This window comes from Syngnathus acus, chromosome 1, assembly GCF_901709675.1.
Source record: "Syngnathus acus chromosome 1, fSynAcu1.2, whole genome shotgun sequence".
Classification (NCBI taxonomy): Eukaryota; Metazoa; Chordata; class Actinopteri; order Syngnathiformes; family Syngnathidae; genus Syngnathus; species Syngnathus acus.
The window spans coordinates 13,752,732-13,777,959 of record NC_051087.1 but is presented as its reverse complement, the minus strand read 5'-3'; the positions used below and the strand labels follow the sequence as shown (position 1 = coordinate 13,777,959).

The 25,228-nt window shown below is 43.5% G+C and overlaps 1 protein-coding gene across 2 annotated transcripts in view; it reads left to right on the top strand.

Annotated features, from left to right (window-relative positions):
* The window catches only part of LOC119122522 (sodium/potassium/calcium exchanger 3-like), a 51,399-nt gene extending 26,382 nt beyond the window's left edge, over positions 1–25,017 (top strand). Inside the window, exons 5-18 of one of the 2 annotated variants that reach the window (XM_037250816.1) lie at positions 2,288–2,362; positions 2,845–2,929; positions 4,424–4,527; positions 12,738–12,812; positions 14,069–14,094; positions 14,192–14,245; positions 15,183–15,313; positions 19,146–19,306; positions 21,283–21,532; positions 21,632–21,798; positions 21,931–22,045; positions 22,277–22,389; positions 22,647–22,712; positions 22,918–25,017. In XM_037250816.1, coding sequence (XP_037106711.1) covers positions 2,288–2,362; positions 2,845–2,929; positions 4,424–4,527; positions 12,738–12,812; positions 14,069–14,094; positions 14,192–14,245; positions 15,183–15,313; positions 19,146–19,306; positions 21,283–21,532; positions 21,632–21,798; positions 21,931–22,045; positions 22,277–22,389; positions 22,647–22,712; positions 22,918–23,070 — 1,575 coding nt within the window. In that variant the 3' untranslated portion in view covers positions 23,071–25,017. The remainder of the gene's footprint in view (positions 1–2,287; positions 2,363–2,844; positions 2,930–4,423; positions 4,528–12,737; positions 12,813–14,068; positions 14,095–14,191; positions 14,246–15,182; positions 15,314–19,145; positions 19,307–21,282; positions 21,533–21,631; positions 21,799–21,930; positions 22,046–22,276; positions 22,390–22,646; positions 22,713–22,917) is intronic. The other variant, XM_037250826.1, reaches the window with a different exon arrangement.
* The last annotated feature ends 211 nt before the right edge of the window (positions 25,018–25,228 follow it).

Below are 25,228 nucleotides of genomic sequence, written 5' to 3'. Positions count from 1 at the left end.
AATTTATAAGATCAGTATTTTTACATTTTAAACAATAAACCAGGTAATATGCTAGAACAGGGGTCACCAAACTACGGCCCGCGGGCCGGATACGGCCCACGGGACCGTTTAATCCGGCCCGCCAACCCTGAACAAATTGTATTATTAAACTTTTTTTTTTGGTCATTTTGCCTGCAATGACTGCGTTTCCCCAGTAGATGGGGAAGCGCTCGCCTGCGCATTTACTACCGGAAGCCGTGTCAGAAAGCTCGGTGCACACTCACAAGTGCGTGTACGACGTACACTGTACGTACTCAGTCGTACGGACATGGCGCACTCGCGCTCTATTTGTATCAGTCCCGAATTTAGAGCGTGGGCTGTGACGACAGCATTCTTGTAATTCGCGCGCTGAGCTTTCAGATGCAGTTTTGCGCTAAAGCCACCCACAAACCTTCCCCTGGAATCCTTCCATTAAAATGAGTCGCCCAAGGAAAAGCAAGGTGGACACAGTGCCGAGCGTTTAAAAGAGAGTGGCCAATTTGGCTCGACGTACGCGATGTGACGTTCAGCCACATGAACGTCAACATCAAACCGTCACAGATCGAGGTAAACGGACCAACACCTCGGATCTCGCCTAAGAATTGCCACAACAAATTTTACTCCAGACTATGACGCACTAGCAAACTTTAACAAAAAAGACAGCGGTGTCTACAAGCCTACTGGAACCTACAAAAGGATTATAAGGAAGGAACACAAGAACTTTAAGAGACTGCTCATATGTGTCAGAGAGATTCTGCTCTGACAACTGAGCTGAACTTTTATCTGTTAAGATTTTGCATGGCACAACAGAAAGTTAATGTTCCATGGTTTTTTTTTCTATGAGGAACCCAGAGAGAGTTATTTAGTTATTATTTATTTCCTGTTTTTTCTGTGAAGAACTCAGAGAGGGTTATTTAGTTATTATTTATTTCATTAATAGTGTTATTATTTGTTTCCTGACTTTTTTTCTGTAAAGAACCTGGAAAGGGTTATTAAATAACCGTTATTTGGTTATATGTGGCTTTCTGGAAAACAATAAATTTTTTAAGCTCCCCTACGATCGTCACACTTTTTCTGTTACAAACTGACACCGGCCCCCCATCAGAGAAGGGAAAAGTTATGTGGCCCTCACAGGAAAAAGTTTGGGGACCCCTGTGCTAGAATGTTGGTGGCAAGGTGGCTTTGACTATCAAAATTAATTTTAATTTTAATGATAATAATAACAATTATTATTAATATAGTTGAAATATTATAAAATTGATGTAACATTGCAAAAATACCACAGATTTAGTTTATATTATATATTATAGATTTGCAGTTTCACCATATCTAGTGTTTCAGCTTTTTTCAACACTTTGTGTGATTGTGGCTTGTTGTGTGCTGATGTTTGAGTAGCTGACATTAACAGAGGCTCAAGAAAGGAGAGCAGTGTTCAGAACACTAAATGTCCAACCACATCACTATCATTTTGTTCCCACACACAATAAAATAAATCTATTCTCAATCATTTTAAAATGATTAAACTTAAAAAAAAGACCAATATGCTTAATGTGTCTACGTTACTTTTTGGAAAAGAAGAACAGACAGTTGAATATTTTAAAGGTTAAAGCAGCTCTCCGAGTTGATTATTTTTTATGTTTAAATTTTTGGGAACGCAATTTTTTTTTTACAAATGTACTAAGGAAATTGATAAGCACTATGAGTGCATTTCACCCACAGCACTGTAAAACATAGCAAACGGATTTTTAAGTAACTCATATAACATTTTTCCATTAATGCCAGTGCTGATCATGAATTAAATCTAATTTCTTTTTTTAGATCAACTTTTACCTTTACTAATGAATAAGGTATTTATTTTTTGTCCATATGATTTACAAATTGCCATAATCTTACCCTGCTTTTTGAGACGTAATTATTCAGTTAGATTATTCATGTTGAATTGATGATCCCTTTATGCACTGTGCTACGTGTGCATGAGCTCCCTGTCTTTACCAGCATCAATTACCTCATTTCCTGATTTATTTTTCATGGTGCATATGAAATTCATGTAGCTGTAGGAGCAAGGCTGCATTCGTTTTTGTTATTCAATGGATGCATCAAAGAAAAAACAACGTATGGAGAAAGTCACAGGGCTGAAGCAAAATATCAATGAATGAATCAAAATATGTTCACGCCAAAGCCTTTGGACTTGGAATGCTTAACACTAAAATCCCGTTTGGCAAAATAGTTATGTTTACTGATGATTAATTTGACCACTTTGTCTTCCCAGACTATTTACATGTTCTGTGCCCTAGCCATGGTCTGTGATGACTACTTTGTCCCCTCCCTGGAGAAGATATGTGAGGTATACCTCTGTGGATAAACCAATCTGTCTGTTGTGTTGATTATGACTTATCTCAATCTTTTATCATCAGGATTCCCACCAAATTTTAGTAGGTGAGAACCGTTGCATCAAAAAAAGTTCAGGTTGATGAAAAACGGTTGAGGGGGTGGTACACCTACAAAGACATACAAAACACTCAGCAGAAGTACATTTTGTACAAAGGTGTGCGCCCGCCCATTCATCCATATTCTATACAGCTACTGCTCATTAGGATCACAAGTGAACTGTAGCCTATACCTGCTGACTTTGAATTTGGTCGTGTTAGTATCCTGAGACTGGTCTATGATGAAGGTCATGATCTTGTTTCGGTCTCGACTTCCAAAAGTCATTGAGACCAGCACTCATCTGTCATTCTCTTCAATAATGTAATAAAAAGCAGAAATGCCTAGTAACAGCAAATACCTCCAATTCATAACCACTCTTTTGTATCCCGGGTTTTGCAGCATCTTCATCTCAGTGAGGATGTGGCAGGTGCAACCTTCATGGCCGCAGGCAGCTCAGCTCCTGAGCTCTTCACCTCCATCATTGGTATGAAGACATAGAATCAGCTGGAACATGACATGTGTAGCATGTACACTAAATAATTGCATACAATGTAATTATAGTGATCCCTTGCTATTTGACGGTTCCCCTTTCACGGCCTCAGTGCATCGCATTTTTTAAGAACATTAAATATTGTGGATATTTTAGTGCATCGTAACTTATTGCGGCTTTTTGCGGCGTCACTTTTTCGCGGGCTTTGTCTGCCCATATGACTGTAGAGCACACTATTGGCCGGTAGAGGAGACAGGACCAATAGGAACATGTTGATCTGATTGGCTTAGAGCTGTCAGAGCAGTTCTAACTCCGCTTTATCTCAGCCTCCCGCAGTCCTACGACGTATCCATTCTTCCACTTTGTTCGCGGCAGCAGAATCAGAAGCATCTCTGCTTTGCGTGTAGTTTTGTCACTAACAAGGCAGGACAAAAAAATGCAACACTGGCTCTTCATTTGGGGAAGAGGGAAAAGGAGACAAAGAGGGCTGGAATGCCGGCAGAGCAGGACAACGAGGCAAGCTGATGAGCCGGACGATGCAAGCTGGCGCGCCGGTCAGCGAGTGCGCGTCGTGCGTCATCCAAGTAGATGGGCATAGCAAGCTCCTGGTCGGGGACAGGCAGAAGGTCGAGCCAAACAGAGTCCAGAGCAAATCATAAAAACAGGCTTTGGATATGCCCTTGTGCTGGTCCGTGGGGGCGCATCAGCCGGCCAGCACGGCGAGAGCAGAGCGGAGCCGTGATATATTTACAGTAGTTTTTTGGTGACTTTGTGAGTTTTAGTGAAGACCTAAAGAATGTTTGTAAAAGTCAGTTTAACTTTAAAATGTTTAAAAAAAAATTAAAACTACAATAAAGTGTTTAAAAATACAATAAAGTGTTTAAAAATACAATCATAAAAGTCTTGTGCGAAATCGTAAAAATATTGACTCCACATCACGGATTTTCACCTATCGTCTTGGAACCAATTGGCAGCAATAAACGAGGGATCACTGTATTCGTGTCTGTCTCTGTATGTATGTATGTACGTACGTACGTACGTATGTATGTATGTATGTATGTATGTACGTATGTACGTATGTACGAATGCATGCATGCATGCATGCATGCATGTATGCATGTATGCACGTATGTACGTATGTACGTACATACGTACGTACATACGTACGTACATACGTACGTAGTACGTACTACGTACGTATGTATGGATTTATGTATGGATTTATATACATATGTACTATATATGTATGTGCGTACATGTGCGTACATACGTACGTATGTATGTGCATACATACGTATGTAAATACGTAAAATGCACGCATGCATGTATGTATGAATGTATGTATGCAGGCATGCATGTAATTGAGGTCTGTATGTATTGTATCTATCTGGGTATAAACTGCATGTATGAGCAGGTGTATGCGTGCATGTTTGTGCGTGCACGTGTGTGTGTGTTTTGTGTCTAACTTGGCTCACTTTCTCACTTCAGGAGTGTTTGTTACCAAAGATGACGTGGGTGTGGGCACTATTGTTGGCTCAGCAGTCTTTAATATACTCTGCATCATTGGCGTCTGTGGCTTCTTTGCAGGACAGGTATGAACTAATAATGGTGCTGATTTGATAGTCAAAACTGTAACTGACCGGGTGGGTGGCTTTGAATTAGGGGTGCACGATATAGACATTTGATTTGAGATTTGATTTGAGATTTGCACACTAAGTGGTAATCGTAATTCATATTAGTTGTATCGCTATTCTATTTTATCAGTTTAACTTTTCAAATGGAATATATAGTAATTCACCTTTTCAAAGATGTTTCATTTATTGAATTATTAATCATTAAAAATATTTGGTGCGTTCAATGACCACTCACACAGTCGGAAAACCCAATAATTGCACCAAAAAATAATGACGAGTATGTGAGCACGTTGCATACAATAATTTATTAGTCTGACTTTTTGTGTGTCTTCTGAGGTATTTCTTTAGCAAGTGTAGAAAATTAGAACAGGTTCCCCCTCCCCACGCAAGTTAGGTGGTCAAGAATAAGTGACATTCATTTTTTTGTTATAAAGGTTTGAAAAAGCAAAAATAAAAATGATGTTCTGTGTGTTTTACACAGAGCAATAGTGCAAAAAGTGTAACTTTTGGGATAGTCCGGCACGCATTATTTGCTTTTACATTGATTCCTATGGAAAACATTGCTTCTACTTACAAACCCGATTGTGGAACCAATTAAGTTCGTAAGTAGAGGTATTACTGTATGATTTACACGAGAGTAAATTGATTGCAGATTTGCATCAAGACACACATATAATTGAGAGCACCCCCTTACTGACACCATCTGAAGTGCAAGGCTGAGCCCTTGCTTTAAAATGAAAAGAGTGCAAGGATAAGCTCTTTGCGCCGGAAAATACAAACACTAGACAGTTATGCAATCCCAGATAGTATATTATGTAATCATCATGAGATAAGGAAGTAGGTAGCAAAACATCTGATATAACTGTCAGGCTCAGGCAGGGAGAGGACTCGAACGCAGAGTTTCGACAGTTCAAGGTGATTTATTTCTTCGGCGGATGACCGCTCCAAAAACAAAGGTGCCTCACACTGAGGGAAAAAAGGCAAAAACAAAGGCGCCTCAAACTGAGGGAAAAAGGGCGAAAACAAAGGTGCCTCAAACTGAGGGAAAAAGGGCAAAAACAAAGGTGCCTCAAACTGAGGAAAAAACCAAGGCAAGGTCTCACGCACAATCCACAAAGCGTGGACAAAAGGTCTCTGTGAGCAAGGCAATCAAGGGCTAAATCCGTGGCTATGGAGTCGCTGGTGGTCATGGCTTGCAAGACGCACTGGCAGAGGACAAGGGGAAGACGCAGGCTAAATACACACACAGAAGGGGAAGGACACAGGTGCAGACAATCAGGGCGGACGACACAGGTGTACGTGGTTAACAAACGGGGAGGTCAAGTGAACGAGCGTGCAGCGGAAGGACCAGTGATCCGGAATGTGATGTACAAAATAAAACAGGAAGTTAGCACATGACGGACAAGACAAAACAAAACAACCTACAAAACCGGACAGCATGACATAACCCCCCCCTCTAGGGCCGGATCCCAGACGGACCAGGAGCATCTGGGTGAGCAGCATAGAAGTCGTCCAGCAGACCGGGATCCAAGATAAAACTGCGCGGCACCCATTGCCGCTCCTCCGGCCCATAACCCTCCCAGTCGACCAGGTACTGCCAGCCCCGTCCCCTCCTGCGCACGTCCAGTAGTTCCTTGACCGTGTATGCAGGCCCACCCCCCACAGTCCGCGGAGACGGAGGCGGCTCGGGAGCCGGCACCATCTCACTCTCCCTGACCGGCTTGATCTTCCCGACGTGGAAGGTGGGATGCACAGCGAGGGACCGGGGCAGGCGAAGCCGTACAGCGGCCGGATTCACGACCTTGGAGATGGGGAAAAGGCCCCACAAAACGGGGGGGCTAGCTTTCTGGAGCCCACCTTGGAGCGGAAGATCCCGAGCGGACAGCCAGACCCGTTGGCCCCGCTGGTAGGCAGGGCGCCGGCCCGTCGTCTCCGGTCGGCCATCTTCTTCACTCGGTCCCCCTGGCGGACCAGCGTGGCACGCGCCGCCGCCCAGATGCGACGGCATCGTCTCACCACGGCGCGCGCCGAGGTCACCGACACCTCTGGCTCATTGTCAGGGAAGACCGGGGGCTGATAGCCAAAGACGCACATGAAAGGGGACATCCCCGTAGCAGTGGTAGGGAGGGAGTTATGGGCGTATTCCACCCAGATCAGGTTCTTACTCCAGGGAGGAGGGGTTCTGGGCCACCAGGCAAGCGGAGGCCTGTTTCCAGCTGCTGATTGACGCGCTCCCGCCTGGCCGTTCGCCTCTGGGTGATAGCCTGAAGTGAGGCACACGGTGGCTCCTATGTGTCTGCAGAAACTCTCTCCAGAAGCGAGACACGAATTGGGGCCCCCTATCCGATGTGACAGTCCGCGGGAATCCGTGTACTCTAAAAACATGGTCCATGAGGACTTCGGCTGTTCGCTTTGCTGAGGGTAATTTGGGCAGGGCAATGAAATGGGCCATTTTGGAGAACCGGTCCACCACAGTGAGTATCGTGGTCTTCCCCTTGGAAACGGGAAGCCCAGTGACAAAATCTACAGAGAGGTCGGCCCAGGGACGGGAGGGAATGGGGAGGGGTTGCAGCAACCCCACCCGGGTGCCGGGGGTGTTCTTGTTGCGCGCACAGACGGAGCAGGCTGCCACGTACTCCCTGACGTCGGCCGCCATGGAGGGCCACCAGAATCGCTGCTGCACCACGTACAGGGTTCGTCGAACGCCGGGATGACAGGCGAGCCGGGAGGTGTGTCCCCAGTGGACGACTCGGGAACGCAGCTCGGGCGGCACAAAAAGACGATTCGTCGGGCAGTTGTCAGGGGGTGGTGCGTCACCGTTGGCCTGCTTTACTTGGTCTTCTACGGGCCAGGTAACGGCCCCTACCACACAGTGAGGACGAAGAATGGGTTCGGGCTCCTTGGCCTCCGGATCCGGACTGTAGACGCGGGACAGGGCATCAGGTTTGACGTTCTTTGCTCCCGGTCTGTAGGACAGGGTGAAATTGAAACGGTTGAAAAAGAGCGACCAACGAGCCTGGCGTGAGTTCAGCCGTTTTGCGTTCTTGAGGTACTGCAAGTTCTTATGATCCGTCCATACTAAGAATGGTTGTTGGGCTCCCTCCAGCCAGTGTCTCCACTCCTCGAGCGCCTGCTTCACCGCCAACAATTCTCGATCACCCACGTCGTAGTTCTGTTTGGCGGGGGTCATCCGCCGGGACAGGTAGGCGCACGGATGAAGCTTGTTGTCCTCTGGTGACCTTTGGGACAGGACGGCGCCGATTCCTCGACTGGAGGCGTCAACCTCCACCACGAACTGACGAGAGGGGTCGGGCAGTGTGAGGATCGGGGCGGTGCTGAATCGCCTCTTTAGCTCCTGGAAGGCAGCCTCTGCTTCCGCCGTCCAACGGAAGGGGGCGGCTGGAGAAGTCAGAGCATGCAGCGGGGCCGCTGTGGCACTGAAACCTCGGATGAAACGTCTGTAGAAATTTGCAAAGCCTAGAAATTGCTGCACCTTTTTGCGGTTATCGGGTCTGGGCCATTGGGTTACGGCGCTTACTTTGGATGGGTCCATTTGGACCTTACCGGGGTGTATGATGAAGCCAAGGAAGGAAATAGTGTCGACGTGGAACTCGCTCTTCTCCGCCTTCACGTAAAGGTGATGGTCCAGGAGGCGTTGCAGGACTGACTTTACATGGTTCTCATGGGTCTCCATATCCGGAGAATAGATCAGGATGTCATCCAAATATACATAAACAAAACGGTCTATAAAGTCTCTCAGAACCTCGTTAATCATGGCCTGGAAAACAGCGGGGGATTGGTGAGACCGAACGGCATCACGCGGTATTCAAAGTGTCCCCGGGGAGTGTTGAATCCCGTCTTCCATTCATCGCCCTCCCGGATGCGCACGAGATGGTAAGCGTTACGCAAGTCTAATTTGGTAAAAACCCGGGCTTGCTGCAACTGATCGAATACCGTCGCCATGAGTGGAAGGGGATATCGATTCTTAATGGTGATTTGGTTGAGGGGACTGTAGTCTATACAGGGACGTAGGGTACCGTCTTTCTTGCCCACAAAGAAAAAACCGGCCCCTGCAGGGGAGGACGAAGGTCTGATCAATCCCGCCTTAAGTGACGCGTCTATGTATTCATTCAGAGCTTGTTTTTCGGGTTCCGAGAGGGAATAAAGCCTCCCCTTGGGTATCGTAGCCCCAGGCAGAAGCTCTATAGCGCAGTCGTACGGACGGTGGGGCGGTAGCGAGCTAGCCTTGGCTTTGCTAAATGCTTCCGCGAGTTGGTGGTAACAGACTGGTACACCGGTGAGATCAGGGGTTTCGGAGTCAGAGCTACGGTTAAGGCTGATCGGGGGTTTAGGTGCGACACATGACTCTTGGCAACTGGGTCCCCATCCCCTTATCTCCCCGGACGCCCAGTCCATGGTTGGATTGTGGAGAGACAGCCACGGGTACCCGAGTATAATTGGATTCTTGGGGGAGGTTATCACATGTAGTCGGACTTTCTCGTGATGAGTCCCGAAAGATAGTGAGAGAGGTTCGGTTACATGGGTTATCTCAAAAAGCGCCTGACCATTGAGCGCCTCGGCTTTCACGGTCGTGGCTAGCGGTTCAGTTCTTATTCCCAGCCTCCGAGCAAAAGTCCAGTCGATCATACTCTCATCTGCCCCGGAGTCAATTAGCACCCCGAGCTGGGTGATTTTCCCAAGGTATGTAAGCGTGCCGATGGGTAGGGTCCGAACCTTCCGCGGGCTACCGGAGAAGGCGCTTACCTTCATGGTTCGTTTCTCGGGGCAGGAGCCGACGATATGTCCCAGAGCGCCGCAGTAGTAGCAACGACCTTCCTGGCGTCGGCGCTGCTTCTCCTCGGCGCTCAACTTGGCTCTGCCGAGTTGCATGGGTTCCGCCCCGGGCGGTGGCAGTGCCGTGTTCGATGGTTGGTGCGGGATCTCGAGGTGCGGCGATGCCAACCCGGCCGAGGGGGGGAGGACGGAAGCGCTCCGGCTTGCGCGCTGCCTCTTTCTTTCCTGCAGGCGATTGTCGGTGCGGACAGCCAGCGCGATGAGCGCGTCGAGGTCAGCGGGGAGATCGAGGGGAACGAGCTGGTCCTGGATGGTTCCAGAAAGACCCTTGAGGAAGATATCATACAGGGCCATCTGGTTCCACCCGCATTCTGTGGCCAGAGTGCGGAAGCGGATCGCGTAGTCGCTGACTGACTCACGCCCCTGGGACAGCTGGCTCAGCTCCCGCGCTTTTTCACGGTCCGAGGAGACAGGATCGAACACCATGCGCAGGGCTTCGACGAACGCGGCGAGAGATCGGCAGGTGACGGAATCCCGGGCCCATTCTGCCATTGCCCACGCCCGGGCTCTTCCTGTCAGGTAAGAGATCATGTAGGCCACCCGGGAGCGCTCGGTGAGGAAATCGCCTGGAGACCGCTCGAATTGCATGTCACACCCGGTGACGAATGCCTTGCTGCCCCCGGGTTCCCCAGCGTATCGTTCCGGGGGAGCCAGCCTGACTCCCATTGTCATGGGTGCGGGAATCGGCCGCTCGGTCGGGGGGGGCACTGGCGGACTGGGGGTCGCTGTTGGTCCAGCGGTCAGCACCGTGACAATGCCCTGCATCTGTCGGCCCAGCGATTCCACCTGGGCGGCCACCGCCGCTCTGAATTCCTCTTGGGTTGCCCGGATCTCACGGACATCCACTCCCAAGGCACTGACCTGCTGCTGGTGTTGGGCCAGCGTCGATGCCTGGGAGCGCACTGTGGCAGCCAACTGTTCCGACTCTGCCGAGTCCATGTCTGGCCAGTGCGTACTGTCAGGCTCAGGCAGGGAGAGGACTCGAACGCAGAGTTTCGACAGTTCAAGGTGATTTATTTCTTCGGCGGATGACCGCTCCAAAAACAAAGGTGCCTCACACTGAGGGAAAAAAGGCAAAAACAAAGGCGCCTCAAACTGAGGGAAAAAGGGCGAAAACAAAGGTGCCTCAAACTGAGGGAAAAAGGGCAAAAACAAAGGTGCCTCAAACTGAGGAAAAAACCAAGGCAAGGTCTCACGCACAATCCACAAAGCGTGGACAAAAAGGTCTCTGTGAGCAAGGCAATCAAGGGCTAAATCCGTGGCTATGGAGTCGCTGGTGGTCATGGCTTGCAAGACGCACTGGCAGAGGACAAGGGGAAGACGCAGGCTAAATACACACACAGAAGGGGAAGGACACAGGTGCAGACAATCAGGGCGGACGACACAGGTGTACGTGGTTAACAAACGGGGAGGTCAAGTGAACGAGCGTGCAGCGGAAGGACCAGTGATCCGGAATGTGATGTACAAAATAAAACAGGAAGTTAGCACATGACGGACAAGACAAAACAAAACAACCTACAAAACCGGACAGCATGACAATAACGGCTTGGAGTGATGTGCAGTAAATTCAGCATCTGGTCTATTACATGCACGTTATAGCACAGTGTTCTTTGACTTTTCTCGCAATGATGATAATAATAGCCTTCATCTTTATTAACACAATAATAATAGACAAGGCAAGAAGGCAGTCTTATTTATTTGGAACGCTTCATACACAAGACAACTCAGTGCTTAGCATAAGCCAAGACACAACACTTTCCAAACAAAACAGCTAACGACATTTAGAAACAAAGCAAAGAGAACAAAAGTAGCTTACCAAAATTACTAAAGGAACATACACTGACAACATTTAAACACATTGACAGCGCTTTAAAAAATATTTAGTATAGGTAGGTTTCTAAAATTGCAACAAGACTGTACTGTGAGATTGACTTAAACAGAGACCTTCATCGAAAGTATGTTGGGAGGGGGAGTGCACTTCCCATTCCAAACTATTAATTCACTTCAAATAAGCACATTTTAAGTGGAATTGCATCTGTCAAGTCATTGAATGTTTAAGATAGTATGACTCTTTATTAGGAAATAATTAATAAAGGCTCATGAACAAGGGCCTTTTCTAGTTTCCACAAGTCACAGCTCGGCCTCAGTTCAAAACCAACCGTCCAATTGAAGTCGTTTACTTACTTTGAAGTCCATCCTCATTCAAAATGGTATGCGGGATAGATGATAGTTTGTTAACATCATTCGGTGTTCAATCAGTTTTAAAACAACCAGAAACACAATTGTTAAAACCTAACCCTAACCCTAACCTCAGCTGACGGCACTGGAAGCCTTCATTTCAAAAGGAGACAGAGATTTTTTTTTTCAGCAGTCTGAATGAGCAGCAGCTCTCTGATGTCCTTTTGATGGAGTGCATTCAGAAGACCGTTACAACTGGAGACATGAATAAGTTTCTCCTGTTCTGCTTAGAGCATGCAACGCTTCTGTCTGGAGATGCTTTTCAAAGGATATTTTAGTGATTGATTTGATAAAATTGCTCAAAGTCAGATCTCAGCACGCCAAATTTTTTAACTTGCTCTTTGTTTTCTAAAGACAGTAAATGTCTTTTCTAACAGCAATCCTCTTTTCCTAATTGTGCAAACAATTACCTAATATCTTAAATTTTGGTTCGTCAAATTGTTAATATGTTCTAGCCATGATAACCAACATGAACCATTGAAGCATTTGACCAAAAGATATATACTGACAGAAGAAAAGATGTCCAAAGACTGACCCTTGAAGGACATCTCATGGCCATTTGATCAGATATAAAAATTTCAATGGTCACAAAATAAATGGCTTTACCCCAAGTAGGACCTGAATCATTTCAGGACTGGTCCATTTAATCCCACCCAAGTTTCCAACCTGTTTAACGGTATATTATAATCAACTGTGCAGCATCACAGATTTAATATGGAGGGAGTTTCTGCGGGGCTGAGACTTTTAAAGGAATAAGATGAAAGACTTGCAAAGCACAAAGTTTGCAATTCTTTGACTCTGGCTCTTAGCAGCATTCACACCAAAGGTGGCATACAGAGGTAGGAGTGGCACGTTCAAGATGTGACTTTTGACCAATCGCAACATGACGGTTGCTCGGAACACAAAAAGTTCAAGCAGTACTAACACTGACTCCTCTTTTGAATCTTATTATTAAAAATACAGCACCATTTATCCGTTATCTGTTTTCTAGTCATGTATATGTGGTTAAAAAATAAAAAGACAAAATAAATACAAAACTGTACTGACTATACAAATTTATTTCTCTCTCCCTACAGGCCGTGAAGCTCTCTCACTGGGCTCTCCTTCGAGATTCTATTTACTATACCTTTTCTATAACAGCCCTTATTGCGGTAAGAGACTCATTTTGGGACCCTCATGCTTCAAATTACATGCATTGGAATTCTAGTGCTCTACAATTTGAGTTTGGTTTAAAGATTATGTTTGATCTTGTTTCCTTCTGTTGGAGGGATCCTGGGTTAAATGTCTGAAAAACATCATGTAAAACAAGCACTATACTCACAAAAAGTTCACAAAAAATTGTTGAAATGTGGTCTTCTAAATTTTGCTGTTCAGATATGTTGTGCAAAAAGTAAGTACCTAGTACGTATATCAGACAAGACACAAAATGTTGTTTATTTATTTGTTTGTTTGTTTACTTATATATTTTTGGAATTTTTTTGTACAAAAACACTCGTCGCCCACAAAATGGTTTACAATAACTACATCCCCGAGTCATAGTTTAGGCAAAGGTTCAATCCTGGTGGATGAATGCACCTTTTAAAATCTTGGGGAAACAGAAACCCATTTGCCATGACTACGGTTCTCTACTAACATACTTCTGACGGAATTTGCTTCATCTTCGACTACTTTAGAAGAAGAAAAAGAGGTCAAAGTCATGGCAACTTGATTTCAGTTTTCACTACCAGGATTGTACCTTTAGTTACAATGCAACACAAGATTATAGTTAAGCATGGACGTTTGATGAATAAAACGCAACTAATAATATAAATATATAATTAATATAAATATTTTATTGATAAAAATGTTAACTTAGTTATTAAGTGGATAATCCGTCTTCCTCTTGTGCTGTAAGAGGCAGAGTGCGGCAGTGCACTTCACTCACATTAATTTCTGAATACAGCCTATAATTAGCATCTTCAGGTATTCTTCACTTTGTATTTTAGAAAGTAAATTCATTAAGAGTAATTTTTTTTTAAAAGAGTAGGAGCCTTGTGGGGAATTTGTAATGGAATAATATAAGTGTAAATCATCTTCCCTAAAAAAGCAAAAATAGTCAACCTCTACTGCACGAGTCCTGCCTGTTGCGAGTAAATTCTGGAACGTAAATGGCAACTGTAATGTCTAAGAAAATGTTGAACAGGTAGATATGTATTTCAAAATGTTGCGAGAAGGTCAAATTATGTTCACCTTAGGTCTGTCTTGAAATTTCACTCATTGAACTCCACTGATGTATTATTGATTTTGTTCACGACAGTGTTGGCTTGAGAAAATAAGACATTTCTGTCAATACCTAAAGGATCAGACTTTACATAGTGTTGTCAATTGTAATGAAATAAAATGTCCAATTTTCTGTGTGCTTCTCTAGTTCATCCATGATGAAAAGGTGTGCTGGTGAGAAAAAGAATACACATTTCTGTTTGTTTATTATTTAGCAAATTACTCGTCTGTGATGAAAACTTGACTGGTTGTCGTATATGCTTGTGTCAAGGTGGGAGTCTCTTGTCCTGGTTCTGATGTATGCTATCTACATCCTCATCATGAAGTGAGTCACCTTCGGATGACTTCAATGTCTCAAATAAACAGTGGGCTCTTTCCACTAATCTCCAGCATTGCTAAACGAATACACCTTAGTTTTTTCCGGCTTGGAAAATGTTTGTATTGTATAATACAATATAGTAATATAGTATGTTATTCAGCACGTTTTTCACGACTTGCCCAAACTATACCATCACAGATATAAGTTCCCCTCCAAAGCACTAATCAGGAAATTAGAGAACGGTTCTCTCATATTACTTCCACTGACATGAAGGTATATATTTCAATATAGCTCCTTGCAGTTACGTAAAAGATTAATTGACGCTAGCTTTCCCCCATCTTACTATGTATAGCACAGGTGTCAAACTCAAGGCCCGGGGGCCAAATGTGGCCCGCCACACCATTTTATGTGGCCCGCGAAGACAAATTGTGCATCAAATTTGTGTCATTACTAGAATTGCAAATTGTCTTCACTTTTAGTAATATCTTTTTTTTTTTAATATTTGACCAGTTTTTACTCGTCTGATTTGAAAATGAGTTATTTGTCAGTTGGTTTTGTAGACTTTACTGTATATAATATGAGGTGCTCATACATTTATTTGGGTTGACAGTAATAATGGCCATCCGAAAGAAGCTATGACTACAATGCGGCCCGCGAAAAAAATTAGTTTGACACCCCTAATGTATAGAATCAATTGTCATCATCAGATCCAGCTAATCCTAATTTTAAGTTATTTTTATGTCATCTTTTCATAAATGTTTTAGGATGATGTGCACATTGGGAGACAGCAGTGTTCATGGTATCTGAGTTTCTTTGGGGAGAAAGAAAAAGAGCTATGTTAAGTCTCATTGGCTGTTTACTATTGCCTATGATGAATATATGGCTGTTGGCTATCTATTGCACAAGTGTATATATTTTTTTTTAATCCATTTGTCACTATCAGGTTTAACAGCAGGGTCCAGAAATGCCTCAACCGTCCAAACAAGAGCTCAGTAAATCTGGTCAGTGAGTTAACAGGAAGCAGTGATCTGGAAGATGTTACTTATGATGCGACTGCAGCCTTGCTCAACAAAGGTAACAAATTTGTATATTTTTCACTCAGGCTTCAGTTCACCACCTCCAAACTGTAACATATGCCATGTTGTCATTTTTACTGGGTTTGCCGAATCTGTTCCTGGTGTCACGTACTAATGTAATTTCCACATTATTTATTCTATATAGCATATTTTTCGGTGTATAAGTCGCGCTTTTTTTCATAGTTTGGGTGGGGGGGCGACTTATACTCAGGAGCGACTTATATGTGAAATTATTCACAAATTTTCAAAATTCAAAAATCCGCGATGTAGTGAAACCGCAATAAACGAGGGATTATTCGCTAATTTGAACTGCAACTGACGACGTCAGCGGCGCGGCGCACACGTGGCGTTGTTTACATAAAGGACGAAGAATTCGATCAATAGATTTAATGATTTGGAGTGACACAGATGGTTTGATAACATTTTTGTTTATATTATAGCTATTTGATATATAGTTTATATATCGTTATATGGGCCTGTGGAATAATTTGAACTGCAACTGACGACGAGTTCGACGTCAGTGGCGCGGCGCACACGCGGCGTTGTTTACATAAAGGACGAAGAATTCGATCGATGGATTTAATGATTTGGAGTGACACGGATGGTTTGATAATATTGTTGTTTATATAATAGTTATTTCATATATAGTTTATATATCGTTATATGGGCCTGTGGAATAATTTGAACTGCAACTAACGACGAGTCCGACGTCAGCGGCGCGGCGCACATGCGGCGTTGTTTACATAAAGGACGAAGAATTCGATCGATGGATTTAATGATTTGGAGTGACACAGATGGTTTGATAAACGTGTTGTTTATATTATAGCTATTTGATATATAGTTTATATATCGTTATATGGGCATGTGGAATAATTTGAACTGCAACTGACGACGAATCCGACGTCAGCGGCGCGGTGCACGCGCGGTGTTGTTTACATAAAGGATGAAGAATTCGATCGATGGATTTAATGATTTGGAGTGACACAGATGGTTTGATAAAGCTGTTATATATGTTATAGTTATTTGGAAAATTGTTAATGTTACGTCAGGTCCGTTCTCAGCTCCTCATTTGTGTTTGTCACGTTAGCGTACCGTATTGTTTAGCCTGTTGTTGCTGGTTCATGTCTGTTCTTGGTGTTGGATTTTGTCAAATAAATTTCCCCCAAAATGCGACTTAAACTCCGGTGCGACTTATAAATGTATTTTTCCTCTTTATTGTGCATTTTATGGCTGATGCGACTTGTACTCCGGAGCGACTTTTAGTCCGAAGAATACGGTAATTATTTATACTATGCTATGTTTGCTTTCAACATTACCCTCAAACGTTCAAAGGAAGAAAAAAAACATTTGGAGATGGTACAGCTCTCTGTGAGTCATCACCTTACCGTGGTGGAGGGGTTTGCATGTCCCAGTGATAGGAGCTAAGTTGTCTGGGGTTTTATGCCCCTGGCTGGGCAACTCATGGCAAACGGGTCCTAGGTGAGTGACCAGACAAAGCACGACTCACAAGACCCCTGATGATGATTACAATTAATGGCTCAAGTTTCCCTTGCCTGGACGTAGGTCACTGGGACCCCCCTCTGGAGCCAGGCCTGGAAGGGGTGCACAGTTGTTTGTGCCTTTGCACCAAACAGCAGTTCAGAGTATACCCGGCAATTTTTGGAGTTCTTGGAGGGTATGCTGGAAGAGCGCTCCTCTTGGGGGCTCAATCGTTCTGCTGGATGACTTCAATGCTCACGTGGGCACACACCCACACACACACACGCACACACACACGCACTCACACACACACATACACATACACGCACACACACGCGCGATGGCTTTCATTTTTTTGCCATGCGTTGAGGCGTGAATGATAGGTTAACGACAGAGATTTCATAATACACAATAATGAATATTTAAACCTCATTAGCTGGCTAATTTACTATTCACGTCCATTTAATTTACAGACACCCACTTCTGGGTTAATATTCACATTAGGTTTCTTTTCTTTTTATGTGTCGTAAAAACTTTATTGATAATGCGCTCGTAAGACTGCAGCAGGGTTAGAGAATATTTTACAGATTATTTAATCAATTAATCAATTAATTAATTTTATTTGTGTTCAAATGTATGTATTAAAACATCATTTGACTTTGAATTTGACTTTTGAGAGCCTGAAATCAGAAGGTTTGAACAATCTTCAGTTAAAAATTGCTCTTACTTGACTATTAAAATATGAGCCGATTAATGATCAATTTGTGGTTGATTAATTGATTCATTTTGACACCTTAACACTGCAGTGACACAAAAAGACCGCCAGATGGTAATAAAACATTTGGTTGACAGTAACTTTGAAAAGAGTCAATTGTATTATCTTTCTGTCAATGTTATGTCTCATAAATAGTGTTTCTGAAAAATCTTTTTTCACTTTAATCTTCTTTTGACACCTTCTGCACGAAGAAACATTTTTTCTTCATTTACATTCACATTCAGTCTGAACGTACCGATTACACAAGCGCGAGGGCAGATATGTTTGTGTGTTGAAATTGTCCGCCGGACAGACTGAGAGTTTAGTGTGCACTTGACCCAGATAGGGATGGACGAAAACCCACTTCTATCATTCATCAGTCCGTCCTCTTTTTGAACTTTGGTGTCCCTCGTCCTTTGTCTGCAACATGGGCAGGACAAAGGAACCATTCCGTCCTGGGATGGAATGCCTCTTCTGTAGTTTAGTCACCTCCACCTTGTGTCTGACAGTTTAAAATGGTACACATAGTTAGCCAAAGGATTTACAAAGTCCTGTTTTTTTTTCAAATTAATCTTGCGTCAATGTCATACCTGATGGGTAGATGAGTCATTTTCATTGCCTCCACTATGTTTTGAATGTATAGTGGACCCCCACAATTCTCACGGGATAAGGAATGGGCAGGCCTACAAATAGCAAATATATGCATATAAATGCCGCAAATTATAGTTTAATCAATAACCCTTTTTTGTTTAAAAAAACTGAAAATACAGTATTAATCCACCGGTGCTGAACTGCAAGTTTGTGCGGGTCCACCAAAGAAATTCTGTGATTATTTTGCCGGTATACTTGAGAATGAAATTCATAATTTGTACTGTCAAACCTCCACATATGAATTTAATTTATTCCGGGACCTACTTCGTATGTTGAAATAGTCGTATGTTTGATCAAATATTCCCATAAGAATACACTGCAATTCATTTAATTGGTTCCACAGCCAAAAATACAACAATAACTCCTTAATAGATATATATAATAATAATTTATATGTATCATATATATTTTTCAGTTGTTTTTTTAATTCAACTTACATAACGTTAACATAACCGTCGCAATATACGACGTTGGCCATCTCACATATGATTGTTTCAGTGATGGTTTTGCCAGCAATCTCCTTGTCCTTTATCCCTATAAGCAAAAGGCGTTCCATCTCCTCCAGGGTAGGGCTGTGACGTTTTAGAGATGAAAGCTTGACCGCTTTGAGGGCTTCCTTCTGCTTAATGATCATCGAAATTGTTGACACGTTTTGACACGTTTTGTTTTAATTGTAAGGAAATCATCACCTTCCTTTTTCACCACGACCACCATTTGCGTTAGCCTTCATGGGACGCTAACTGACATCATCCCGACGTGCCGCCGTCTCGCGGGCTAACCATGATGACGTTGTATGTTGGGAATTACTTTGGATATTAAGTTTGGATATTAAGTCAAATATTTGATCAAATGTCACATTGTATGTTGAAAAATTCGCATGTTTGACTGTACTTGAATTTCTGATGAACACTCAGATGACAAATGGTTTTGTTTCACCTCTCCCCAGCGAATCTCCAATATAAACCATCTGTATTGATGGTAGATGAGCGCCTGTCTGCATACCCACACCAACTGACTTTTTCTGAAGCTGGCATGAGGATCATGATCACCAGTCATTTCTCCCCAAGGACCCGCCTAATAATGGCTTCCCGGATGATCATCAGTGAGGTGTTTTTTGTTTGACTTTATTACTAATAACTATTATATAGCACATTATGCTTTTTAGGTGGCTCGGTGGAGCAATGGTTAGCACGTCCGCCTCACAGTTAGGGGGGTGCGGGTTCAATTCCACCTCCGACCCTTGCTGTGTGGAATTTGCATGTTCTCCCCGTGCCTGTGTGGGTTTTCTCCGGGCACTTCGGCTTCCTCCCACGTCCCAAAAACATGCTAGGTAGGCCGATTGAGCACTCCAAATTGCCCCGAGTGCGAGTGCGGATGGTTGTTTGTCTCTGTGTGCCCCGCGATCGGCTGGCAACCGGTTCAGGGTGTCCCCCGCCTACTGCCCGATGACTGCTGGGATAGGCTCCAGCATGCCCGCGACCCCCGTGGGGACAAGCGGAATAGAAAATGGATGGATGGATGGATTACCGTATTTTCCGCACTATTAGGCGCACTTAAAAACTTAAAATGTACTCAAAAAAACACAGTGCGCCTTATAATGCAGAGCGCCTTATATATGGATCAATTGATGAATTTGTTGATCCATACTGGTTGTACACAGCGCTCTACCAAAATGTTTCAGTACGTTTTAGTACGACTAGTAAATTACAAGGTCGCATCGCTTCCCAGCATTACGGCAACCGTGGTCAGGGGGCGTCACTGAATAGCTGTTGTACCTGCGAGGCTATTTCATTTCAAAATAGGCTGTTCCGTTAATGTTTTCGAGTACATTTACGGTTCAATATCCAACGGAATCATAAATAAGCAGCACCAATGTGTTAAATCAGTCTTTAGTCGGTTCCGATCACTTTTATGGGAGAGAGTTTGAGAAACGTGATTGTTTACAGGGGGCTGCCACGACACTTTGTTGAGGCTCATGGGAGTCTGCCAGCTGAGGCTCATGGGAGTTTGCGGGTGGCTAATGCTATAATGATAGCTGCTATACGCACGAGGCTATTTCATTTCAAAATAGGCTGCTCCGTTAATGTTTCGAGTAAATTTACGGATCGATATGGAAGGGAAACATAGGTAAGCAGTACCAATGTGTTAGATCGAACTTTAGTCAGTCCCGATCACTTTTATAGGAGATAGTTTGAGAAACGCGATTGTTTACAGAGGGCTCATTGGTTATTGGCCAGTGGATGCATACCGCAACCCTAGTCAACCTCAGTTTGTTGCAGTATAGCTTCTATTTTATGCGCCTTTTAATCCGGTGCGCCCTATATATGAAATCATTTCTAGAATAGAAAATTCAATGAGGGTGCGCCTTATAATCCAGTGCGCCTTTTGGTGCGAAAAATACGGTATGCTTTATAAAAATAAAAATTTTCTGAATGTTTGTGCACGGGAAAATGCTTGTACAAGTGCCGTAAATGAACCTTAATGTATCTATTCTCCGCCACCTGAGGTGGGAATCGATCGTCTGTCATCGAGTTTTCCGCCCCTGACCCACGTTGGCCCAGCCCGTGCTTCGTGGGCGAGAGCCAATCAGTGATGAGAACATAACTTCCACATCACACACACGCGCACAGAAGCAGACACGCAGCCAAATAAAGAGAAAAAAATAAAGACGACACACGCATACAACGTTACGGTCATTACAGTCTGTGGGACCAAAAGGGGTACAACTCTGTTATAGTTCTAATTTATTTGGCTGCATGTCAGGTGTGCAGCAACTGCGTGTGGCGTTGTACCGTTAAATCCGTTCTCAACGGCGTTTGGCTGACTTGTACCGACTGGGCGAGGCTGATATACGGACGGAAACTCAGGTACGGAGGACGATGCCCACTTGTCCACCACTAAGCAAGCCACCTGATATTGGTTGACCGTGACTATGGTTTTAATTTTTCTTCAGACAAATGTACGAGAATTTAATAAACTCATGTTTGTACTCGGGCCGCTACCTTTAACATAGCATGTCCAAATATTGCACAAGTCACGGGCTCACTTCAAGGAGGTTTATTGGAATGTTTTATCACTGCCAGAGACAAAGAGTGATCAACACCACTGAGACTCGGGTCAACTGCTTCACAAAGAACACTGATTCGGCAGCCAGTGCCCAGGGAAGGCGGAGCTTACAGAACAATGGAGCCGAACAGAGTCTGAATGGGAGATACATGCCTCAGCAACCGGACTATATGATGGAGAATGAAAATGAGGATAACGAGAATAATGAGAATGATGGAGAGAGAGACGATGGCAATGAAGGCCCGTTGGTGCCTTTTAAAGCTCCAGGTAATGTTCTGAAACAAAGTGGTAATCATTTAATTTGACCGGTTATGCGAATATTACTACTGACAGTATATGCTATCTTCTTATCTTCTGCCCTGCCAGTGGGTGTGTGTAACAAGGTGAAGTGGTTAACCATGTGGCCGTTGTCTTTGCTCCTCTTCTTAACCGTGCCCAACTGTGGCAAGCAGCGTTGGGAGAAATGGTTTATGGTCACCTTTTTCACTGCGACCATCTGGATCGCTGGCCTCTCCTACGTGATGGTGTGGATGGTAAGTCCAGTGTCACGTACCAACATCAGTAACCTCCAAAAACAGGATGCTTCTTGCCGTTGTATTGGCTATAATGTGTTCCAGCATTTTCACAGAAGAACGGCGTTCAGTGACTACCGCTAATGTTTTCAGGTGACTGTGATTGGCTTCACGTTCGGCATCCCTGACGTCATTATGGGAATCACCTTTCTGGCAGCAGGCACCAGTGTCCCAGACTGCATGGCCAGTGTTATAGTTGCAAGACAGGGTACGAGTCCAACCGAAATATGGTCTACATGCGGGCTTCCCCATTGCGGACCATTAAAAATGTTTTGTGGAAAGAATACTTTTCTGAGGTCAATTAAAACTGAAAATGAAGGTTATATAGTGTACATAGGCAAAATACGTATGTATTAAATATGAAGAAAGCAATGGAAAGAATAGATAAAGATAGCAGACTGGCTCACAGACCGTGACAGTGTTGTTCTCCTTGCTGCAGGGCTGGGGGACATGGCCATCTCCAACTCTATAGGCAGTAATGTGTTTGACATCCTGGTGGGCTTGGGCCTGCCGTGGGCACTGCAAACTCTCTGCATAGACTACGGCTCCATTGTGAGTGCTTGTCAGACCACACAGAGAAGATGCTGCCGGACTTTGACCAGAATAGAACACAGCTAAGTTCATAAAGGACGTGACCAATTGTCAGCGGTGACCTTATGCTTTAAAAGAATATTATCAGTGGTTAAATGACTGAAAGGATCGTAAAATCTTAATAAGATTACGATGACGTGAAGAAACTGTATTTTGTAGTTATTTGAGGAACACAGTAACTGCAGCTTGCTTTGAATTGCTCTCTTTTGTCTCTTCAGGTGCATCTTAACAGCAGGGGACTCATATTCTCGGTTGGACTCTTACTGGCCTCAGTCTTCTTCACTGTGAGTGCGGTATATATTTTTTTACACTAAGCGGCACTGGAAATGGATGTATGGCTGCAACTGCCCGTGACCCTCGTGAGGATATGGAGGTCGAAAAATGAGACGAACAGACGAATGAATGAACCATAATATTAGCTATGTTTCTTTCAGATTTGATTTCCAAATCAGTTGATTAATGGATTTGCCTTGTCTTTTTCACATGCAGGTCTTGGGGGTCCATTTGAACAAGTGGACTTTGGACTGGAAATTGGGCTTGGCCTGCCTCATAATGTACGCCATCTTCCTCTGTTTCTCTGTCCTCATCGAGTTCAACGTCTTCATCTTCGTCAACCTTCCCATGTGCAGAGACATCCGCTGACATTGCCGTCCTCTGCTATTTTGTTTTCCTCTGGCAAAGGAAGAGGGGGCCTCACTTTTCTCTTGTCGCAAACAATTGTGCCACCAACGATTTATCTTTGGTGAAGTGCACACCGTAGAGTACAGTGGTGTGGTGCATAAAAGTCTCAGCAACAGAGATGGTTGCCATTACTTTTGAATGCATCAAATCTTTGGATGATATCAAAACTATATCACCACCAACAGTTGGCAAAGAGCTGCTACTGCCTGACTGACTGAGAAATCGCGCTTGAAGTTTTAGCTGAATTGTTTGTAAGGAGTCTTGCATAAAACCACATAAACAAGGTTGGTCTTTGGAAAAACAAAACGAAAACATCTTTCTCTGTATGTATTCAAACTGGCAGTAGCTGGAATTCTCTTTTGCACAAGTGATCCCATGGCAGGGATCATTTTTAACTTTAGCACATCACACTGCTTACGTATCCCACTACTGTAATTCACTCCAATGTTTCAACCTTCCTCCCATGTTTTTCTGATGATGGGGCATGGTGTCATCTCCCACTTTGCACTTACACGGGGACTGTAGTTACTTAAAAATCTTGACAAATTTTCAAATTCTAATTCTGTCCAACTTAATGCCCAATTTAAGTGGCATCTCGCACTGACACTTTGTTTACTGGCTATGTGATTCTGTCACTGGCAGGCACTGGACTGAAAAATGCTCTTTCTGTGGGGAAGCTTTCGGACAGTATTATGTAAAAACATTGCCTGTTAAAAGTCCAATTTTTTATTGTAAATGTTAGCTTTGTATTTTGGACTGCGTGTGTAAGTGTATATGCGTGTGTGTGTGCGTGTGTGTTTGTTTGCACAAAGAGAAACCAGCGGCATCATTTACAGGTACATAATCCTAATTTATTTCCAAACTAATTTATTCAAAGATTATGTCCACCACTAGTTTCAGCCCCTGGGTCGTATGGTGAAATTGGTGATGATGATTATGGACCTGATGCACTGTACCTAATATAGAATATGGAGAATCACTTGATGTTTATATTCAAGAATAGAGCTTTGTACTGTTCATGTTTTGTATAACTTGGAAATATTTTGCCACATTCTCATGTACTAAGAGAGAACAAAAATGCATTTTTTCTCATTTTTATTTGTTTTTTCAACTAATTCATTTGGAGAGAAATATTGTATGGCAACAGGTAATGAAGCACATCATGTAATATAAATGTAACCAAAAGTACTGACATTTTATCTTTCACATATTGTCTCCTCAATTCAGTGTCAGTGATCCAATTTTTTTCATCCCTTACGATTTAAGATGTCAATAGAGCAATGCTTGTAGCCATTTTCATTTTCCTGCTTGTGTTTGGGCCTAATGACACATATTTTTGTAAACAGTATTTACCACATTAAGCATGTCCTCAAACAACATGTGAAAGGTGCCATTGATTCTTAGCCCTTAGGATTTTTAGAAAACAATCTTGCTGAAAAGTTTAGGCCATTTGTTAAGTTAGAAGAGCAACCAGTAATGTTAACCCTCCGCATGTTAATTTCTCTGGCACACCAGAAATGTTCAGAAGAGTTAGAACCCATGTAAACGCTGCTCAGTTTGCCTGCCTCTTTTTCAATATAGAAAATTGCTGGACTCATGTTAATGTATTTTTAGCACTGTTGTTACTGTTCTGTACATTTCAAAGGGATTCTGTACATTTCAAAAGGATGAGCAACTATAAGCAGATGTTGGAATAACGTTTAACAAGCAATTACATTCGCATTATTTAGATGTAAGTTAATTTATAGCTATTGATGTCCTAATTTATAGCTAATGTCTCATCAATTCTCATTGTGTACCCTCATTTTCGGTTGTTGCAGGTCTCGGGGCAGGAACTCCTAGCTAGTAAGAGACTATGCAAAAGGTCTTGCAATAAACAGATTTACTTGCACTTGAACCACTTAAAAATGAGTTTTGGATACAAGTCATTTCTGTCGTTAGGAAGAAACATATCCGCTGAAAAACAGTCGTGGCAATTTTGACATCACAATTACTTGGTAACAAGATTGTGTTCATAATACCCTTGCCATAGTTTGTGACACTGACTTGTGATTTCTTTGGTGGAACTGGAGGTCTCTTTATTGTGTCATATTCGTCTATAGAAGTATAAAATCCAAAT